Raw genomic sequence first — 19930 nt, forward strand, 5'->3', positions numbered from 1 at the left:
TATAAAAATACATACAAACCTAAATTTTCAAAAATAAGCCCCTATTTTTTATTTCATAGTTAAGGTCTTTGAGGTTTGTCAATAGGGTAGCGGAGCAAAATGTTCCATGTCGGTGTGTACTAAGAAGGCAGACTAGGCATTATGAAGAAACGAAGTTCGCGGGGGCAGCTATTAGATATATAAAATTACTAGCGGATCCGACAGAAGTTGTCCTGTCTATACGTCTTTAATTTGAAAATTTCAAACTTTTTTTAATAAGCTTAAACATTCTGGACCATTTTGATGAAAATTATTATTCAAATGTTATGACAATATCTAACGATCCAGCACATGGTCTACAATTACACAATGATAACAAAACTTTTTTTTAATTTGATCGCAGCGCTAACTGTCGGGACAGACTAAAATTAAAATTCGAATATTATTTAAAATTTGACAGTGCGATGGTAGTGCCGTCTGTCGGATCCAATGTAAAACATTCCAAAATCAACAACTACTAATTAATTAAAAAAAACATTGTCCAGCGGACAAAATTGTGAATCTAAACCATTCTCGAATCTCCACGAACACACACAAAAAATTTCATCAAAATTGGTCCAGTCGTTTAGGAGGAGTTCAGTCACATACACACGCACACAAGAAATATATATATTAAGATTAAAGTTACACTAACCAATATAACAATTGGTTAGTGTAATATTTCATCTAATATTATATCAAAAAATCGTTTATTACACAATGTAATATGGATATATATTAAATAATTGAATAATGTGAACAAAGATTAAAATATGGCGTACACAAAAGAGAGTTATTACTACCTCTTAAGCGGTCCTGTAGTGGACCTGAGTGCTAAAGTATTATTTGTCATCGTCACAGAAATATAGTTTCTAAGGATTACCCAGAGCATTGTATTTTTATTATCGTTGTGTAACTAAAGTTGTCGTTCCTTTACAACATAGTTCGTTCATATTAGTTTAGTTCGGTGGTGGATTCGAATTGCGACTATTTTGTCTGCAAATGTTGTGTACTAGTTGTTAAGTGACTATTGCATAGTCAATGCTCTCTGGTACATTACGACCTCTATCGGGACTTCAATCTCAACAACGGCGCCACCAACTTTAGATTGTACCACCAAACCATTTTTGAACCATATTCTTACAAATAAATGATTAAATTATCTGGGAAATTTGAATAAGTGAATTATTGTTAGTACAGATTAGTTTTAAGTGCTATAGTGGTGGGAAAAACGAGGACCTTAGAACAGAGATATCCTCCCCTATTTTAGAGACGGTAAGCATATTGAATGCTTCTTAATGTTAATGGATGAGGTAATACTTAAATTGCTTGTTTGTTTTAAAGGCGAAATCGGATTGTTCCATAACTTCTCAGTGAAGAGAAAAAGTAAAAAAAAATAATAACTAGTATATAAGAGTTTAGGACAGTATATGCGTAAAAAAATAGTCACTGTAGTATCGTTGGACTATAATGAAAGCATTGCTGCGACCTGTCACCTGAAATCCTATGACAGTGTTCTTTTATCACAGACTACTATACTTAGTATTTAATGACTGATGAATAACGTTTCTCTCACTCATTATTTCTAAGTAAAGTTTAGTAAGTAATTTGATCGTAGATTAATTGAAGATTGACTGAAGATTATAACTTATTGTATAATTATTAGATCAATAAGTAAATTTATTTGATAAATATTGAACTTCGAAAAATCATTTTTATTTTTTAAACACAAATTAAGTTCTACAACATGGCCACGAAAAATTTTAACTTGATTTCAGAAGTTAGTCACAGAAAGCGTCAAAATTGTGAAATCAAAATTTTCCTAAAATTATTCGGCGAATTCTCAACAATTTGCATCGTGTTGTTAAAATTTAACATCCCAAGGGACTTGGTAGATGTACAATTTTAAATAAGCCATAATGATTGCTGCATAAACTTTTTCATGTACATTTAGCTTAAATGAATTTTCTTATAAACGGTCAGGCTGATGTTAATTGATACCGCCGACCATTGTCAATGCTAGAGGATTCGCAAGTGCGCTGTCGGCCTTTTAAGCACTCCTAAGGTTTTGGTACACTCTTTTTTTAAAGGAACCTAAGTGAAATTGGTTTGGAAAATAATTAATGAAACTCAGCAGTCAGCTGCCGATATTAATCCGAACAACTCCTCTGAATACTCGTGGTAATAGCGGTAGTAGTGGTAGTAGTAGTAGTTGCAGAGTGACCCCACATCTCTACGCACTGCTATATACAGTTTATACTTGTATAAATATTGTATTAATTAGGTATATTGTTTGATAGAATTCGTTGGCTACTAATATTTGAACATTTGTACATAGACAAGAGCAAATCTGCATTTAAAAACACGAAATAACAAAAACAAAGAAACTTTTTGATAATGTGTACTTTTATTAATCTATGAGTCTTTATAAATCATTTTCATACTCGTTCTCTTTCACCAACGGCTTGTCTGTCTGCTTGGCCTTCAATAGCTGCATCAGATCAACCTTCTGCATTGTTACTCTTACTAAGTCCTTTAAAATCTTTCTTATATCCGTATCTTGAGATATAAGGCTCTTAATATTTTCTTTTGTTAATCCAAATTCTCTTCTAGCAAAAAATGGGTTTTGATTTAATACGCGCGGCCGGGTGGGTCGGGCTGGCTCAAGTTTTTTCACTGGTGTGAACTGAGGCTGTCTCATTTTAGGTTTTTGTTGGTTGCAAGTGCTTGACTGCTGACACTCCTCTCCACAGCACATAGAGCAACACATTTTGCATTCTTGGGGCTTCTTTGTTGTCGGTGGTTCAACGGCCCTCATTTGTAATGGCGCTGGTTGGTCGCGTTTATGCTTGCAATCTTGGTAATATAGGACGTTTTCTATGCTTTCTTCGGAGGAGGAATCTTTGTATTTCCGCTTGCATACTATTAATGTAAAGTGGAGTGCAAGTATTATCTGAAAGAGATCATTGTAAGATAAGTTAGATCGGTTTTACGAAGCTTTGTGTAGGAAGGTATAAATTCTTTGATGATGAAGGCTTTGAAATGCGTATAACGTCAGGGTGATATAATGATTTCTTTCTCTCGATGCCGCAATATTTTTAGAGGACTGCTAGGACAGATCTGTACCACACAACTACTACGATAGTATGATATTATATGACACATAGGCCTTGAGAACGAGATTGATTTGAAGGATTTTATTTTCGTGGTTGTATTGTAATTCGAATCCTTCAATTAAATCGAATTGTTTTTAAATAAAACTAATTTTCAAGATCAATTTCTAAAGCTAATATTGTGCTACCAACAAATATGTTTTCTTCAATCACAAAATTTACAAGTAAGTTTATATTCTAATGAATAGCTATTGTAACAAGAAGTTGTACTGCGGACTATGTATCTAGTGATTCATTTCCAATTGAAGAACCATAAGTACCATAAGTGCTTAAAAATCTATCTTTTATGAAGCCAGTTGCCAACCTAGTACCGTTCTTTAAATATATAATTATATTTTGAGATAATTAATGAATCAAAAACAGCAAATTATTAGCCAATTACGTAACACGTACCACAAATAAAAACTGCATTCTTATGCATAGCACTGAAACTAACTGCAACATTCAAAAACAAAGCACTTGTTTGAGTAACGTTATCGATGTGTTTGTTTTGAATGTTTCAACCTGAATTATACTAGTAAAGCGATACTAAGAGCAGTGCTAATTGGATACGTACACCTCCAAACCCGCACCTGATCTATCTTTTTACGAGCGCCTAACTCTTCAACAGTCGATACCAACATGCCTGAAAACATTACGGCCTGTCTCAAGCACAAGATTGCTCAAGACAAGACCTAGACGTTGCAGCGCTATTAGCTTCTTAAAGACATCACAGGAAATTCAAAGTTTTTCAAAATTATTTCAAAATTCTATGGATTTCTTTTTTTGTTTTACTGAGTTATACGACAAGTAGAATAATTATGGTAATTAACCTGTCATGATGACCTGATCTGACAGCCATAGTAGAATAAATTACTTGTAATATACATTTTTACAATAAAACTCTGTTGTTTTTTTTATTATAAACTAAAAATCTCAACATAAGAATAATATTTTCTTATTTGTATTAATTAACAATAAGAAAACCATTTATAGGAATTTGCTATTAGTATCCTTAAGTTCAGTATTGGCAGGTTTGAAAATTCCATGGCGCCGATACCATTGAATTCGTTCTACAATTGAATTATACATCGGTAAGTAAACATTCTTCTTTCCTATTTCCTGCTCGTGTTCTTCATCGCAGTAGTATTGCCACCACGGCAGCACTAGAAAGTCTCCCCCGCTTTTCCTCATAAATTGACAGAAGTCTTTGTCAGGTAATGTAACGTATGACAGTTGTTGTCTATGGACCCTCGGCACATCCCTATTAGTTGATTTCCAGATTTTGGTGAAAGCGGAATGGAGACACAGCAAGAGTAAGATTACCTAAAGAAATTCATGATATGAGATTATTAAAAATGTAATTTTAGTACATTTTTTTAAATATTTTTTCTTAATGTTAAGCAAATAGACTTAGAATACTTGCGGTTGTTTTATGAATCAATCAATTAATTATTATTATAAGTATATTTTTGTCAAAAAGTCGTTGATAAAACGCAACTAGGGGATAGATGAGATCATCAGATGCAATTTGTTCTACGGAAGGTCCCTTAACTCAACCCCTGCAGTGTTATAATTAATTGTGCGTTTTTTATAAGATTATTATATTAAGACTAGCGGATCCGACAGACGTTGTCCTGTCTACACGTCTTTAATTTCAAAATTTCAATTTTTAATAAGCCATTTTGATGAAAATTATTATTCAAATGTTATGACAATATCTAACGATCCAGCACATGGTCACACACGATATAACACAATGATAACAAAACTTTTTTTAAATTTCGGGACAGACTAAAATTAAAATTCGAATATTATTTAATATTTGACACTGCGATGGTAGCGCCGTCTGTCGGATCCAATGTAAAACATTCCAAAATCAACAACAACTAATAAATTGAAAATTAATTAAAAAAACATTGTCCAGCGGACAAAATTGTGAATCTAAACCATTCCCAGATCCCCTTGAACACACACAAAAAATTTCGTCTAAATCGGTCCAGTCGTTTAGGAGGAGTTCAGTCACATACACACGCACACAAGAAATATATATATTAAGATTAGATCTTATTATTTTAAGAGATAATTATATTAAGTTTTACGAAATAAAAATTTCTCAAATCATCTTTTTCGGAGCCCACTGTGAAAAAAAATACTTTTCCGACAAAATTAACCTGTAATGTAAATTAGTTTTGGCGCATGTAATAGAGATTCTTAAAAGGTATTTCACAAGGTCATGTGTGGTTCTCATTTATTCTAGGGCGAAAAAGAAAAATATATATGTCAAGTTAAAAGAAATCAAAGAAATTTTAAAACACACACACAAGATAATTTTTAAAACAAACCAAATTTTATTTTAATGATTAAGAAAAAGATTAATAAACATTCACCTTTGTTTTCATAGTTAAAAATATATGAGTTTAATATGATTACTAAGATTTTATTACTGATTAATCTTGAAACTATTATAATAGTTAAATGGGCGTTTTAGTGTTTATTTATGGTTTAATTGGAAAATTTTAACAAACTAATTGGCGATTAAGATTACATGTGCGTTTTGCTACAACGCCATCTAAGGCGCAAAAAGTTTGACATACCTCGCCTATAAGTTTATAAATCTGTGCTCGATAGATAAAGAAGGTAGAATGTGATCTTTTTTATCTATCTAAAAAGACAGATAATATATATTGGTATATAAGTTTCATAATCATTTGCTTTGTTATACTTTTAAGCTATCTCAGAAGTAGGTTATTAAAAATGTACAATACAAAAGAATAAATTAGTCTATATGCACTTTCTTCGCCACTATTATTCTTCGTCTATTAGAAAGATTTTGAATGTTTCTGTTGGAGTTTCTGATTAAATTTAAAAATATAATTAAGCTGTTGTGATATTTCTATTTAAAAAAATTAAAATACTAAAACGATTACTGAATTTTTTTATACACGGAATAATGGTATTTTTGATGCGAAGAATTCAATACATTTTAATTCATTAATTTAATACTAAAGTATCGAGAAATGTGGATTTAATGACGCTGCCTTCGAATAAATCAGTTCGTTCCATTTTTCCTGGATTAGATTCTGGTGACTTAGGGTCCATTTTATATACTGTTCGAATAGAAGAACTCTTTTTAATGCTTATTTAAACAAATACATTCAAGGAACAGTACCTACTGAAATTTAAGCAAAGCTTAATGTTACATTTGATGGAGAAATATTTGACGGTATATTAAAACGTGGCCAAAGTCGCGGTATCTTTTGAGCTTATCAAAAGTTTGTATGATAATTCGATATTTTTATACTCTTTTATATGATAATCGTATATCATAGAAAAACAATAGCAGCAAAATGTGTACTTATATAAAAGTTATGTAAATTTGTGATCCTTTGTATACAAATGGAAATTTATGGCGATCTTTTCTTACAATTGAATTCGATTTTCAAATTTACACTTAGCTATGAGCCTGGACGTTATGTCTTGAATTTAAAACGAATTCCATTATATTCGAATATATATCATTTAAAATCGCTAATTATAATGATCACATAACAAAACACAAATCTTTACATAAATCAGAATACATGTGAAGTATTGATTTTCTGCTGAATATGATTTAAAAATAGAATAAATATGTTTAATGTATAACCAGCCAGCACTATTTTTTTGAAAACCTTTTTCTTTGTCTTTGGTACCTTAAAAACTCCTCCAACGTCTTTGCAAAATATGGATGTATCGTACTTGATGTAGTGATAACATTGCGGCGCGATTTTGGGGCAATTAGTGATTGGCAGTAGAAAAACCACCAGGGCAGAGGAAGCCAAGGAAAGTGAGGTTGTGTAAATTTTTCTTTGCAAATTTTTTTAGTTGGCAGCTCAAGACATGGCCTTCCTGATTCGTCACATTCAGTCTGAATAGGAACCACGCCAGGTGTGAATGGGGGCAGAATAGGCCCCCAATCTCGGTAATAAGCAGTTCCTTCATCCAGGATAGTAATAAGTACAATCTGAAGAAGCATCTGAAATTGAATATAATATATATTTAAGTAACTTAATTTATCTTTTTTTGGGATTAATTATAAAATAATAACGACGTATTAAAAATGTACCTAATTTAAACTTCATTAAAAAAAGGACTTCATATTTATGCCAAATTCGATCCCAAAAGTATTTCGATTAATATTATTAAAAATAATTGGCCAAATAGTTAGTAAAACATTTATTCAATCTAACCTAGCCGATCACCCAAACCGTTGGATAATAGTATGGATAATAATAATAGGTAGGGATAGGATAAAATGGGATAACTATGCACAGAGGTGGGCATTTCTTTTCCGAAGGAGGCGTGGTATTTTTTTCTGCATCAGTGCTATTTTCTGCCGATGCTATACTTAATCTCATCACCAATAAGATAACACATATTTTGACTATGACAATAGCCATTTTAAATAGAACCTTCTTAAAAGAAACAGAATTAAAAAAGAAAATAGTTAAAAACGGAACACGGCACGACGTTCAAAGCGTAATTTAATGACACAAGAGCTATTATGACGTTATCGATAAATAATTAACGATTATTCGATTTCCTCAGGCTCCTATGATTTTTTTGCACTTAAATTTTAGATAAGGATTCATTCGGTTGGGTAAAATGTATTTATTTTTTATGTATTAACTTTATATTCCATTGTGTATATAATATAATATATCAGGCAAATCTGTGGCCGAGCAGCTAAGTAGTGGGGAGTTTCCAATCTCCAAAGTTCTAAAAAGGAACTTTATTTATTTGAACTAGGTCTAGTGGACTTGGCGTCTCGCGCCAGGAAACGACTCATCCAGAAATTTCCTTCTGTTCTTTATGGGCTGGCGAGACCTGTCTGACATATTTGACAATTCTGTGGCATAACTTTTCCAGCTACATAAATCTGATCTGTGCTCGAGCAACAAGCCAAATAGCCCATCCCGGAAAACCCACCGAGCTCCAGATCGCATCTGGCTGTTTCAAAAGTCGCCTGTCGGACAGTCAACAAGTAAGTAAGCCACAGTTTGATCGGTTTTATCGTCACAGTGGCACGCCGGGCTTATCTTCAGTTTGAATCAGAGTAAATAGTATCTAAAAGTCATAATTAAGTCAAGAAGAAAGACAGACTGAAATATCTGGTAACTATAATTTTGGCGGAAATTTACTGTACAGGTGAACCCACAGGAAACTCCTACGAATAATATATTGTTTTTGTTATCTTTAAACTTAACCTGGCCATATAAAGTATTTAAAAATACTTACCTCCCAGTATAAAGTCATTTTCTTAATTAAATGACATCTAAATAGGTTTTATTGTTTACAGTGCAAATAAAACCTGTTATACCGAGCCATTTTGTTTATTCAAATTTTACCGACGACTGGACTATAAAACATATTTTCACTTACATCAGGTGTTTCAATCACTGGTTTTACGAGATTATTTGAGACGATATTTTATGAGAAAATGTGGAAGTAAAATGTAATACTGAGTACAGAATGGGAGCAAAACAAAACGCAGTATAATTCTGCAGTTATTTACTATCAAAGTAAAAAAAAATATACTATCGGTAAAAGTTAATATACTATCAAACAAAAGCGTTTAAAATCAAAAAGTCTTATTTGGAAACACAGTTAAGTTAAAAGAATGCCACATTACCGCTAATAATTATCAAATTTTGTTAATTTTATGCATAGCATGAGTGAGTTTCGTAACCAGAAGTTTGAGTATATAAAGCATTATAATACAATAATAATTAAATAAAATTGCAATATATTTAAAATTACGTTCATAACAAAACATTGTGTGAATGGATTGTATGGGTGTGTGTGTAAATTATTAAAAATGGTTTCAAAACGTTCGAGATGCTACAATTTCGTAATCACTCTTGATTTTTATATCGAAATCTGTGGGAATCGTGGTGCAGTACGCACGTTTCGTGTCGCGCATGCGTCTAGTGGGCTTCGCGCCTTTTTATTTTAACAAAGAGTTTTTATATCATTTTAATTTAAAAACGTTTTAATTTAAAAATAGAAAATGGTTAAATGGCGCGAAATGAAGCGAACTTCTTTATAATCGATGTGCATTTGTTTTTATAAAAAAATAAAGTGAAGAAATAAAATGTGGCTATCTGTGGTATTTTCTGTGATAACTAATTTCAGAGCTGTAAATGTTACCAAGATAGGAGGATTTATGGCGCTAAATTTGTATGCGGGTCTAGTTATTTATTTACTTATCGTGCCATCAGTATTCAGCCAATCAGGTATTTATCACAATTAGAACAATTGTTTGTTAAGATAAAAGCTATTACGTCAGTGTAATTGTACTTATGTTAAGTTTGAATTGAGTTAGTTATAATAAACGACTTAATCTTTATTTATCTGTTAATTTATGAAACGATAAATGACACAACCATTTGAAAAAATACATATTAATATTTATTTTATTTATTTATTAAAAAAAGGTTGTTTTGATTTTCTACTTATAATATATATATAATAGTTGCTCTACACAACAGTTATATAGAAAATATAATATACTGTTTCTCGCTGGCACTTTACGAATAAACTTACTCCGAATTGTGATGAATATACTAACAATTTATTGCGTGCACGTATTGTTTTTCGTTTACACGACAGCTACACATTAAAAGAAAACTATTTCTCAGTTTAGTTCTTCAGTTATAGTTCCTTAAATTAAATATTTAAATTGTCTCTATTACAAATTTTCCATGGCATAAACATAATGGAACACGCTTAAATGAATTTACTACCAGTATGCTCATAATATGAGATATCTATGGTTAGGTGTCAATCTCAGTTATTACCAGGCAATTACCATCACAGCAATACAATGGTATGACCTACTATAACATATAGCCTTGAACTTTAATACTTTAGAAAATAGATCGCACAGCTAATAAATATTGTAATGTCATAATAGTTCATCAATACAAAATTAAAATTGCGAGAACTATTTCCACTATCGGATACGGATTTTAAAAAATGAAATTGGTAGACGGCTATCATTTTAAAATAAGGAAAATCTTGTTTCCGGATTTTTCTTTATAAATTTACAATTCTTTCAAATAATACGCCAGCTTTCCCACGAGATCATTGCGATTGTTTAATTATGAAACAATAAAACATATTACGCAAAAGAATAAGTTGTTATTGAGTAATCATTTTAAGCAGATTCCTAAAAAAAACCAATAACTCCCTCTTATCTTAAAAATTAATTCAAATTCAGGTCCTCTTCCTGTATAGTGTATGTAATGTTTCGCTCCTTTAATATATGCGTTTTGGAAATTCCACCTCACAGCTCATACTTCTTAGGCAATTCGTTTAGAATCTGCTCCATTCAGTTGTGGAATAGGCTGCCTGACTCCATAAGGCTGGCTGCCTCCCTAACACTTAAAAACTCTTCTACATAAATATTTATTGACCATATTAATTGTGACTTTCATAATTTTTGTCTTTTGAGTTTAGATTGAGGTTCTATATTTTTTTATAAGATTTGGTTAGGTACTTCTTGCACCTTATCCACTGAAAGAGACCGCTTGTTAGCGTTATGTACCCTTACATTTTTACGTATTAAGTTATTTGTATTTGTTTCAAGGTAAGGAAGTGTGGTTTTTGAGCAAAAACCCCCGGTTAATGGGTAAATGAATAAAATAAAATAACCGATTAGCTTAGTTAACCGTATTAATTATACCACGCTTGTTACACCTTTATTGACATGGATTTGGTATCGATCTAAGAATCTTAAAAAGCATTAAAGTTGTATTTCTCTTATGACGTAACTTATCGTCTTCGATGTTTCTTTCCTATAAATTCAGTAGGTTGAGCAGTGTGACACAGGGCAACTTCTGAATCTTGGACGTAAGCCAGGCTTAGATGATCTCTAAGTGGTCAGGCTGAGACATTTTCATTTACGGTAATAAAACATAAGTGCTTTACCAAATTTTAAAATAAATAATCCTTTTTTTCTTATGGAGCAGTGACGTTCAATATAAGTTATAAGATAATAATATAATAATAAGTTATAATGATACGAGTACTTATAAGGACCTAAGCCATCAACTGAAATTACTATGTCATGTTCTTCGGAAAACAAAAAGCTATGTAATCACGTATATTGTCGTTTACGTCAGAATCGATGAAACAGAGAATCGAGGCCAACACGTCGAAATGACTTAAAATTACGGATTCATTTGTTTTTCATAATTAGTGACGATACTTTTCGTCAACTAATAGAACAGCTAAAGATTATTTACACAAAGCCGAACAATCAAAAATTCCTCAAAAGTAAAAAAACAATACGTAAATATTTCGGAGCAATGACGTTACTGTCAGCTGCATACTATGATTAAATAATTAAGTAAATTTAGTCCGAAACTGCCAATGTTGCGAGGTCTGACAATTGACAAGGTTTAATAGTTGACAGTCATTAATAATAATAATTATTATTACCCCTAGTATGTCGCCTTGTAAACTTGCTAAGCGAACCTATAAAGACGTCGTTTTCATTGTCAAATAACCTTAAAAGATTTTTAAGGTTCTTTCCGTAAGAAATATTCTAAAGATATTATTTTTACAGATTTAAACACGAATTAAATCTAATAGTTATCCTGTCCCTGATTTTTATGTTTTATTTCAAATAAATAGAGAAGTTTTATTTGCCCGTAAACCCCTTACAAAATAACACTAAATAAACACTACATACTGACTAATACATAATACTTGAGCCAAAAATTTAATAAATATAATAATAACAGTTACATAAGTTATATTCTTGATCGTTTTAACGAAATTAATTCATTGTGTGGGGTGTAGGCGTATAATTTAATGGCAAAACCAATTTCTGTGATTGATTCTACCTCGTATTCGTATTTTTACATTTTACCTTGTTCATTTCGCTTTTTAATGTATTAATTGTGACAAAAGTGCAAAAGAAATTAAATTTTTTATAAGATGCAAGCTCTATTAAAAAGATACAATGGATTATGAACCTCAGAGTTTATTAGTACAACTATTCTTTATATTTTCTATATTATTAAGCGATTTCAAAACCGCCTGTACTAATAAACTTCACGTTTTTATATATACAAAAATGTATAGTTACTGTTTAGTCATTTTGGTGAAAACCAGAAATAGAATATCGTAGATAATCGATTTTTTTAAAACTATACTTAATAATGATATAAGAATTTTATAAATGTAAGTATTTTATTACATTTTTAATACTTATGTATGTAACTTACGTTAGTAAAGAAAAGAGCGTACCAATTCTAAAAAGGCCAGCAATGGACTCACAAGCCCTTTGACATTAAGTGGCTATAGTCATAAAATGACCCCAGATTTCCGCCTTTTCTATTAAAAAAATGATTTATCTATGTCTATAGTTTTAACATACATTATAACATGTGAATTAGTAACCAAAAATAAGACTTGGCTTAAAGGTCTCGTTACCAGGCCATACAATTATTTAAAAAAAAAACATACATTAAAACTCAATTAAACGACACTATAATCTATGTACTTGTCTAATTATTTTCTCTTTTAAATGTACATGTTATTACGTGAAAGTTGTATAATCGCGACCATCGCGCGAGAAACGCTGTGAAAGGCTTATATGCTATGTTGAAAATTTGCAAAAAATATTCACAATTATTATTTATTTAGCTATACTTATTACTATTACATTAAAATGAAAACAAATAACACAAAAATTATAAGGTATGCCATCTATATATAGATAGTGCATCGCTAACATGCTATCTCTTTCAGGCATCCCAAGTAAAAAAAAATTTGGTATGACTAAATGAAATCAATCAAAATCTCTTAGTTTTGAATTGCTAATTATACTAACAAGAGGAAAATATTAAATCATAGGAAATACAGATCAAAGAATAAGGTAATTGCTACTCATCCAAGTAACAATAGGCTTTCTATAGAAAAAAGTTTATATTTAATATAGTATTTCAGTGAGATTTTAAATTCTCTGCCACCAAGTTCAAGGCAATATGCATGGACTGACAAAACTTTAACAGGTTGCTGTAAGAATACAGCAATCTAATAATAGAATATGTTTAAATATAGAAATATTTAAACATATTCTAAATGCAAAGTATATAGGAATTCATACCTAGCACCAATCTAGATCTTATCTAGTAATTAATTCAGGTAAGTTGATGAGAAATATTATTTAATAAGAATTCATAATTGACCTAACGTGAAAAGCATCATTTGTGATAAGATCGCTCGTTGCACGTCATTACCACTATGTGTATTATTAATAGTATGTGCTGTATTTTTTAAATTAGTTAATAATACGACAGGTATCTAATTAATAGCTTATATAACGTTTGAAACTACCGAATCTTAACCGTCTCAGTGGTCAATTAATCGATAAAATAAAATACGTTTATTTTGGAACATAAGATCATCAAGGTATCACTTATTCTACGTCATTCAACTTGCACCTGTAGGCATCTTACTCATCGGCAAAGAAGACAGAGGGTGTAGGCCGAGATTTTTTTACCGTTATCGGGTTCGTTGTTATAATTTCCTTTAATGTTTATGAATCAACGCTTACTCATTTCTTAAACTAAAACATATTTGATAAACTTTAAAACAATGGTTTTTTAAACAATTGTCATTTCTTCGGTAGTCAAACCCAGAACCTTTGGTATATATAATACGTACCAACGTTATTTAAATATATAAAAAGATGAATGAAAATTAAGAATGTAATTAAAGGGTGACGGAATGTCACTTGATAATTAAAGAATTTTTGAATGAAAGTGAAGAAAAACACAGATGTTAAATAGTGTAAAATAATACGCTATATAATTTGGTATAATGATCACTAAAAATTGGGCTGTTACATAAAAAACGACTTTCTTCAGCGGTCAACCGGTAAACGAAATATTTCGGATACAAACTTTCACTTGCCAAAACAAGATTGTCTGACATCGCTTTAGTTTTAATCGAATACGTAACACGTTTAAGGTTAAATGTAACTGATTTATTCTTTACATAGATTTCTTTGCAGGATCCACCTAATTTTAATCGCAAATAAAAAAGAAAGAAATTTGTCGTGAAAGCTATAGTAATAATATACTTTGATATGATATATTTATGGTTTTGCTGAACATGTATTGTATGCCTATTTTTTTAAATAATTTTGCATCTAAGATTTATTCTGGCGCCTGGTAGATATTTCCAGCCGCTTCAGGACTGGTGTTTTCCTCGGTAATCGAACAAGTATTGCTATAGATCAAGGAATTTTTTTAAATTGTTTTATTTTTCGATTTGTCATTTTGTTTTTATTATTATTACTATTGTATACATGGGAAATAAACAGTTTTATGATGTAATTTTTTTAATAACTGCAATCACTTCGTAATGTGGTTAATTAGTAATATAGAATAACTTTAATTTGTTCAATTAAATTTCATATTTAAATTATTACGCCAAGAAGACGACTATGAAAAATTATGTGTTTTCGTCATCATAGTAGCAAGTTTAAATCAAATAGAATCATAGTTCTTAATTATGTATGCCCTGTATGTTGGCAGTACAGTGACATGAAATAAAACAGCAATATAATTTAAAGTAAAACATATACAATTAAACGTGTTATGTCTGGAGAATACTTTGGCCTAATATGGCCAATCTAACGTTGATGTCTTCTCTTCCTCAAACCTGTGTTGTATGAAACTATCAGAGAATGTGTGGATCCTTATAAAAATATCTTTTTGTTAGTCAATTTATCGCGAAAATCTAGTCTTGAGATAAAGCCTTTTACATTTCAAATTTCCTATGTTGTTAGTATTGTTTTGTTGTTAGCTAAATGTTAGTAGTAAAATCTTACTTGAGCGTGGCTACGCCCTCTTGGGTAAATTCCAACCCTTTTCAGATAGATTCTTGCCAATTGTCTACCAGTCTTTTCTGCTATTATTAACTCATCAGCCTACCGTCTTAACTATACTAACATACTTTTACTAGCCTAGATAACTAAATATGGGTTAATTATCTAAAAACAACTATTGTTATAATTAACGCAAGACCAAAATTAACGTAATTAATATGTATTTGTTCTACGCTTATTATTGCAGCAACTGTGTTGCAAACAAAAGTTTATATTAGCTGTGGACAAAATGCCTTAAGCGATTTATTTCCTTGACATTTGTTCTAATTTTCAATATTGGTCAACCAACGCTGTAATATTTGCTTATGTTAATACTTGACATCTCAAGTATTAGTAGTTTCGCAGTAGTCGGCAAATATACATAACCCTTGTCCTAATTTTGAATCTATAACTAGAATTAGTATGTGAACAGTCATGTTAATTCTATGTATCACTAAAGGTACAAGGTAAAACAGCTATAGATTTTAAACTAAATTTTTTCATTTTAGTTCTAAAACATGAAGCTTCAATTAGTAAAAAAGTGATGTATTTGATGATGATGATTTGGTCCATATAAAGTTATATTGGATTTCGATCCAAATTTGAAAATTATGTGTAACGTTAAGGAATTAATAACACACAAATATTGAATAAAGAAACATGCATAAAATGAGATGCATATATGTAACGTTTTAGTCTGTAATATAAATGTACTCTAATAATTAAAATAAATTAACGAGATGGACCTGTTTACTGGATTCCCTACATAGAACCTTAAACCAACTTATAACAAACATTCGTAACAATGGTTATCCAAGGTAACCAAGGTTACTGGACTACCCATTGGCTACTTGAGACGAAAACACTCTATTAATATTAAATATGGGTTAAGGTTAATTTATGTAGCATATTACTGTGTTCACTGTGTACCATTTTACTATCTATAATAATCCGATTGTCCATGTTATGTAGTGCGTGAAAAAAAATATTTCAATGGCTTTACATCACCCCATTATTTACCTACATGATACGTCAATTTATGTAATGCAATGATCTAATCTTAGCGCATCTCTTTCCAGTTTCGAAATATGTAATATGATTTAGTCGTTAATAAGTGTCAAAGATTCAGAAGCGAGACAGAACTCAGTCAGACTCATGTATGTCAAAAATTTTGACATACGTAAGTCATGGTTGGAGGTAAGCATCGTTTCGGATTCTGTCCTAAGTGTATAACATCAGACTTTTGGAGATTTTTGGAGGAAATTCTACTGATCGCTTAGTCTGCACTGAAGGAAAACCGCTTTTACGAGCTTGTCGACTTTATGCGTCAGACATCGCCTATTTGTCTGTACAGAATAAACAAGTATAAGATATACTAGCGTTATTCTAGTATCTTTATCTAGTTTGGTTTAGTTAGTTTATAAATATTTAGTTTTTTATAGATAAATTTGTCTTCCAGATAGGCCGACTCGCTTGACCTACGAACAAATTTATAATAGCACAACTTATGCGCAAATTCGTCACGCTTCGAGACCTGTGCATGCCAAAGTACATGTGCAAAGGACCAAGAATCTTCTCGTTGGAGTCACCCATGACCCCTTTAGGTATTCCGTGCCTGAGGCAGATTATCGCAAGGGTGTCAGGTAAGTCATTAATATTAATGAGTAAAATTCTAACAGTTATGCGTGTGGCTTTAAAATATCACTATTGGCTTAGTGGGTTCAACGTGCCACTCTCATCCTAAGTTCGTAGGTTCGATCCTCGGATATTCCCAATGGTCTTTCTATGTGCGCATCTCTCGCTATGAAGGAAAACATCGTGAGGAAACCAGCATGCCCTAATTATTATACACAAATAATTAGGAAACCCATACAGATGTCTTAGGCCCAGACTTAGGCCTGGGTTACAATACTGGTATAAATATATTGTAATATATGTATAATAATAATCATAATTTCAATATTACATGTATTCAAAACATTTTGCAAATAACTCCGCGTTTGGTGTATAAATATTTGTTTTGCGTGTATAATAATTGTACTTTAGTGTAATATTGTTAATAGCCATTATAAATGATCGTCTTTTCAAATCACCGACGAGGATTTATTTTGATTTGGCCTGTAGCCGTTAACAACTATCATCATTAATTAAATATTCATTTTTATAGTACAAATTAATTTGCTCGCAAAAATTTAATGTGTTCCAAATAGAAAACATTACAATAAAAAAGCGAATTTAAACGTCATGTCTATCGACAGATTTTTTTATCGAATTAAATTTTTACTATTTTCAGGATCATCGATACCCCACAATCGTCAAACCGCACTGATCGGGGTAAACGTGGTGTATCTCATCTATACAATATGTTGACTTGTGCAACTGGATGCAACCCTATCGCTTATAAGGGGTACGGCTGCTACTGCGGACTAGGAGGATCTGGGAGACCTGCAGATGGGATTGACAAGTACGGTCCAATTTTATTTATTGTTTCCACTAGCCCAGATTACATATGTACAAATTAATCAAAATTAAATTTTTTATGTCAAAAAATATATCACAACTTTCTTTTAACACCAGTTGTTATTCAAATAAAATAAAAGTAAATATAAAATAATATATATATATATATTATATAATCATATATGATTATATAATATAAAAATAGATAAAGCTACAACCTCCGTGACATTACCCGAAAGGCCTGATTTTGATCAAAGCCTCAAAGCCGCTAACGCATTGGCATTGTATCACTTAAAATCGAGTGAGCCGTGTTCTAAAAATTCGTTAATTTGACTCTGATTGTTCTACTTTCTTAACCGAATAGATTACTTAGCCTGAATATGACAAAAAAATCTCTTAGAAGTCGATACCTACCTACTATAGTATTGTTTATACCTAGGTAACACTGAAAATGTTTAGAAAATGATAAACGGCTTAATTAAGAAACTTGCCAATACTTTTATTGTTTTTCGAAGTAATCTCCGTTCTTCTCTACACATCGTCGCATCCGATGGAACCACTGAGAAAAGCAGTGGACCCGTTCTTACTCAGAGGCCTCTTCTATACTCTTACACAATAATAAATGAATGCAATATACGTTTGTTTGCCATTAATAGTTCTAAATTTGAAATTCAAAAAAAGTTTATTAGCTATGTTTCTAACTGGCCAGTTCTAAACTAAAATTATAATAGTAATATATATACTCTAGCTGCTGCAGACTTCACGACCAATGCTACGAAAACATCCACTGCCCATTCTACACAGTCTACTTCCAACCATACTACTGGACATGCTTCAACCACGAACCCTTATGCGCCTTAGAAAACTTCCATAACTCATACATAAATGGCTGCGCAGGTCGACTCTGTGAGTGTGACCGACGTTTTGCAATGTGTGTCCGACAGTACACGTGTCCAATTGGCCGTCCACTCTGCAAATCTTCACCGTTTCGGTTGCTCCAAAACATTCTTATCGTTCCTTAAGAATATCCAGAATACGTATTGGGACTGCAGTTTATATTTTTATAAAAATAAACCTTAAACACTTTAGTTAGTAGAATGTTATTAAATTACTGATTTGGATCGTCATTACACTGTCATTATAAAAAGTGCGATGAGGCAATGAGAACAAGAGAAACTGTAGTTGGTAGCACAGAAAACAAAAGATGGCGTGGTGGTTCAAAAACTAGATGAATCTATTGAAAGAATCATCGTCCGCAAAACTGTACTCGCATCTATTGTATCATAAGAGAGGTGCTGAGCAAAAACCGGTGAAAATTAATTGACACTTTGCTGGTCACGTCGCTTAGACAAGAGCTGCCGATTAAAAAGAGATAAAATGTTATGCCTGTGCAGAGAAGAACCGGCTCTGTCCATACTTTAACTGTCAATACAAAGACATTCAAAATTAATACTCGAATATCTCTAAAGTTAAAGAGGATGGTCCAACTCAGTCATAAAGATTAATGTTAACTAATAAACCGAACTAACTAAAATCTTTCATGCTGGTATTCTTTAACTTCCAAAAGCGTTGCGATGTGATATAACTATAATGAAATCGGATAGAGAACAGCGGATCGCTGTCGCTATTGGTAGTTTGTTTAAGCGTAGATCTAGCTTGTTAATCAATAGTGAAATTATTATAGTAAATAGCTTAATGGGGTAGGTTTTGGACGTAAAAATTATGCGTCGATTGTATGGACTCGCAGTTACAGAATATATTTTGTGATTCTAGTCTAGTTAAAGATTTAAGTTAAATTTTAAGCTTCATTCAAAAGCACTGTACAAAATAGAGTTAAGTTGTTACCATTAATTAACGAGAATTTTAATTATAAGAAATTTATATTATTGATGATAATGTAATTTTAAAGGCTTTTTAAACGTAGATTAACGTTAATGGAGTAAATGTTGCCATTATTGTAGTTTTATAATAAAATCGCAAGTTTAAAAACAATATATGGTCGTCTCTCATACGATTATATTGTACAAATACTTTAACATTAGTCTGTAAATAATTATGTTTCTAATTATTTTTGTAAATAATACATATGATCATTAAATATTTGTTTTTATTTTTCACCTTTAATTTTTCTAATTAATTTTGTAATTAATACATGTGGTTAATAAATATTTCTTTTTCTTCTTTACCTTTTAACTTTTCTACTTTTACAAGAGCATCGTTTGCCAACGTGTGACTCTCAGTCCTCAGGTTGGAGCCCCGGCTGCGAACCCGGATTAAAATATGTATATGTATATTTTCATTCAGCATTCGCTTATGCGGTGGGAAAACCGACATGCTTTAGACCCAAAAAAGTCGTCGTGTGTCAGAGACA

General features: G+C 31.4%; 3 protein-coding genes across 3 annotated transcripts; 1 reads left to right on the top strand and 2 right to left on the bottom strand.

Annotated features, from left to right (window-relative positions):
• Positions 1-2416: 2416 nt before the first annotated feature.
• Positions 2417-3653, bottom strand: LOC123689391. The gene is made up of 2 exons (XM_045629193.1): positions 3585-3653; positions 2417-2971 (listed from the first exon to the last, which is right to left on the bottom strand). Exons 1-2 carry the CDS (start codon positions 3633-3635, stop codon positions 2444-2446), a joined length of 579 nt encoding a protein of 192 aa, XP_045485149.1. The 5' UTR covers positions 3636-3653; the 3' UTR covers positions 2417-2443.
• Positions 3654-6183: 2530 nt separating this feature from the next.
• Positions 6184-8659, bottom strand: LOC123689392. The gene is made up of 2 exons (XM_045629194.1): positions 8451-8659; positions 6184-7188 (listed from the first exon to the last, which is right to left on the bottom strand). The coding sequence occupies exons 1-2, from the start codon at positions 8466-8468 to the stop codon at positions 6829-6831; spliced, it is 378 nt and encodes a 125-aa protein (XP_045485150.1). The 5' UTR covers positions 8469-8659; the 3' UTR covers positions 6184-6828.
• Positions 8660-9103: 444 nt separating this feature from the next.
• LOC110998909 lies at positions 9104-19618 on the top strand. Its single transcript, XM_022267722.2, has 4 exons — positions 9104-9448; positions 16559-16742; positions 17393-17563; positions 18308-19618. The coding sequence occupies exons 1-4, from the start codon at positions 9307-9309 to the stop codon at positions 18579-18581; spliced, it is 771 nt and encodes a 256-aa protein (XP_022123414.2). The 5' UTR covers positions 9104-9306; the 3' UTR covers positions 18582-19618.
• Positions 19619-19930: the final 312 nt, after the last annotated feature.

The sequence above is a fragment of the Pieris rapae genome, chromosome 8, assembly GCF_905147795.1.
Source record: "Pieris rapae chromosome 8, ilPieRapa1.1, whole genome shotgun sequence".
NCBI lineage: Eukaryota > Metazoa > Arthropoda > Insecta > Lepidoptera > Pieridae > Pieris > Pieris rapae.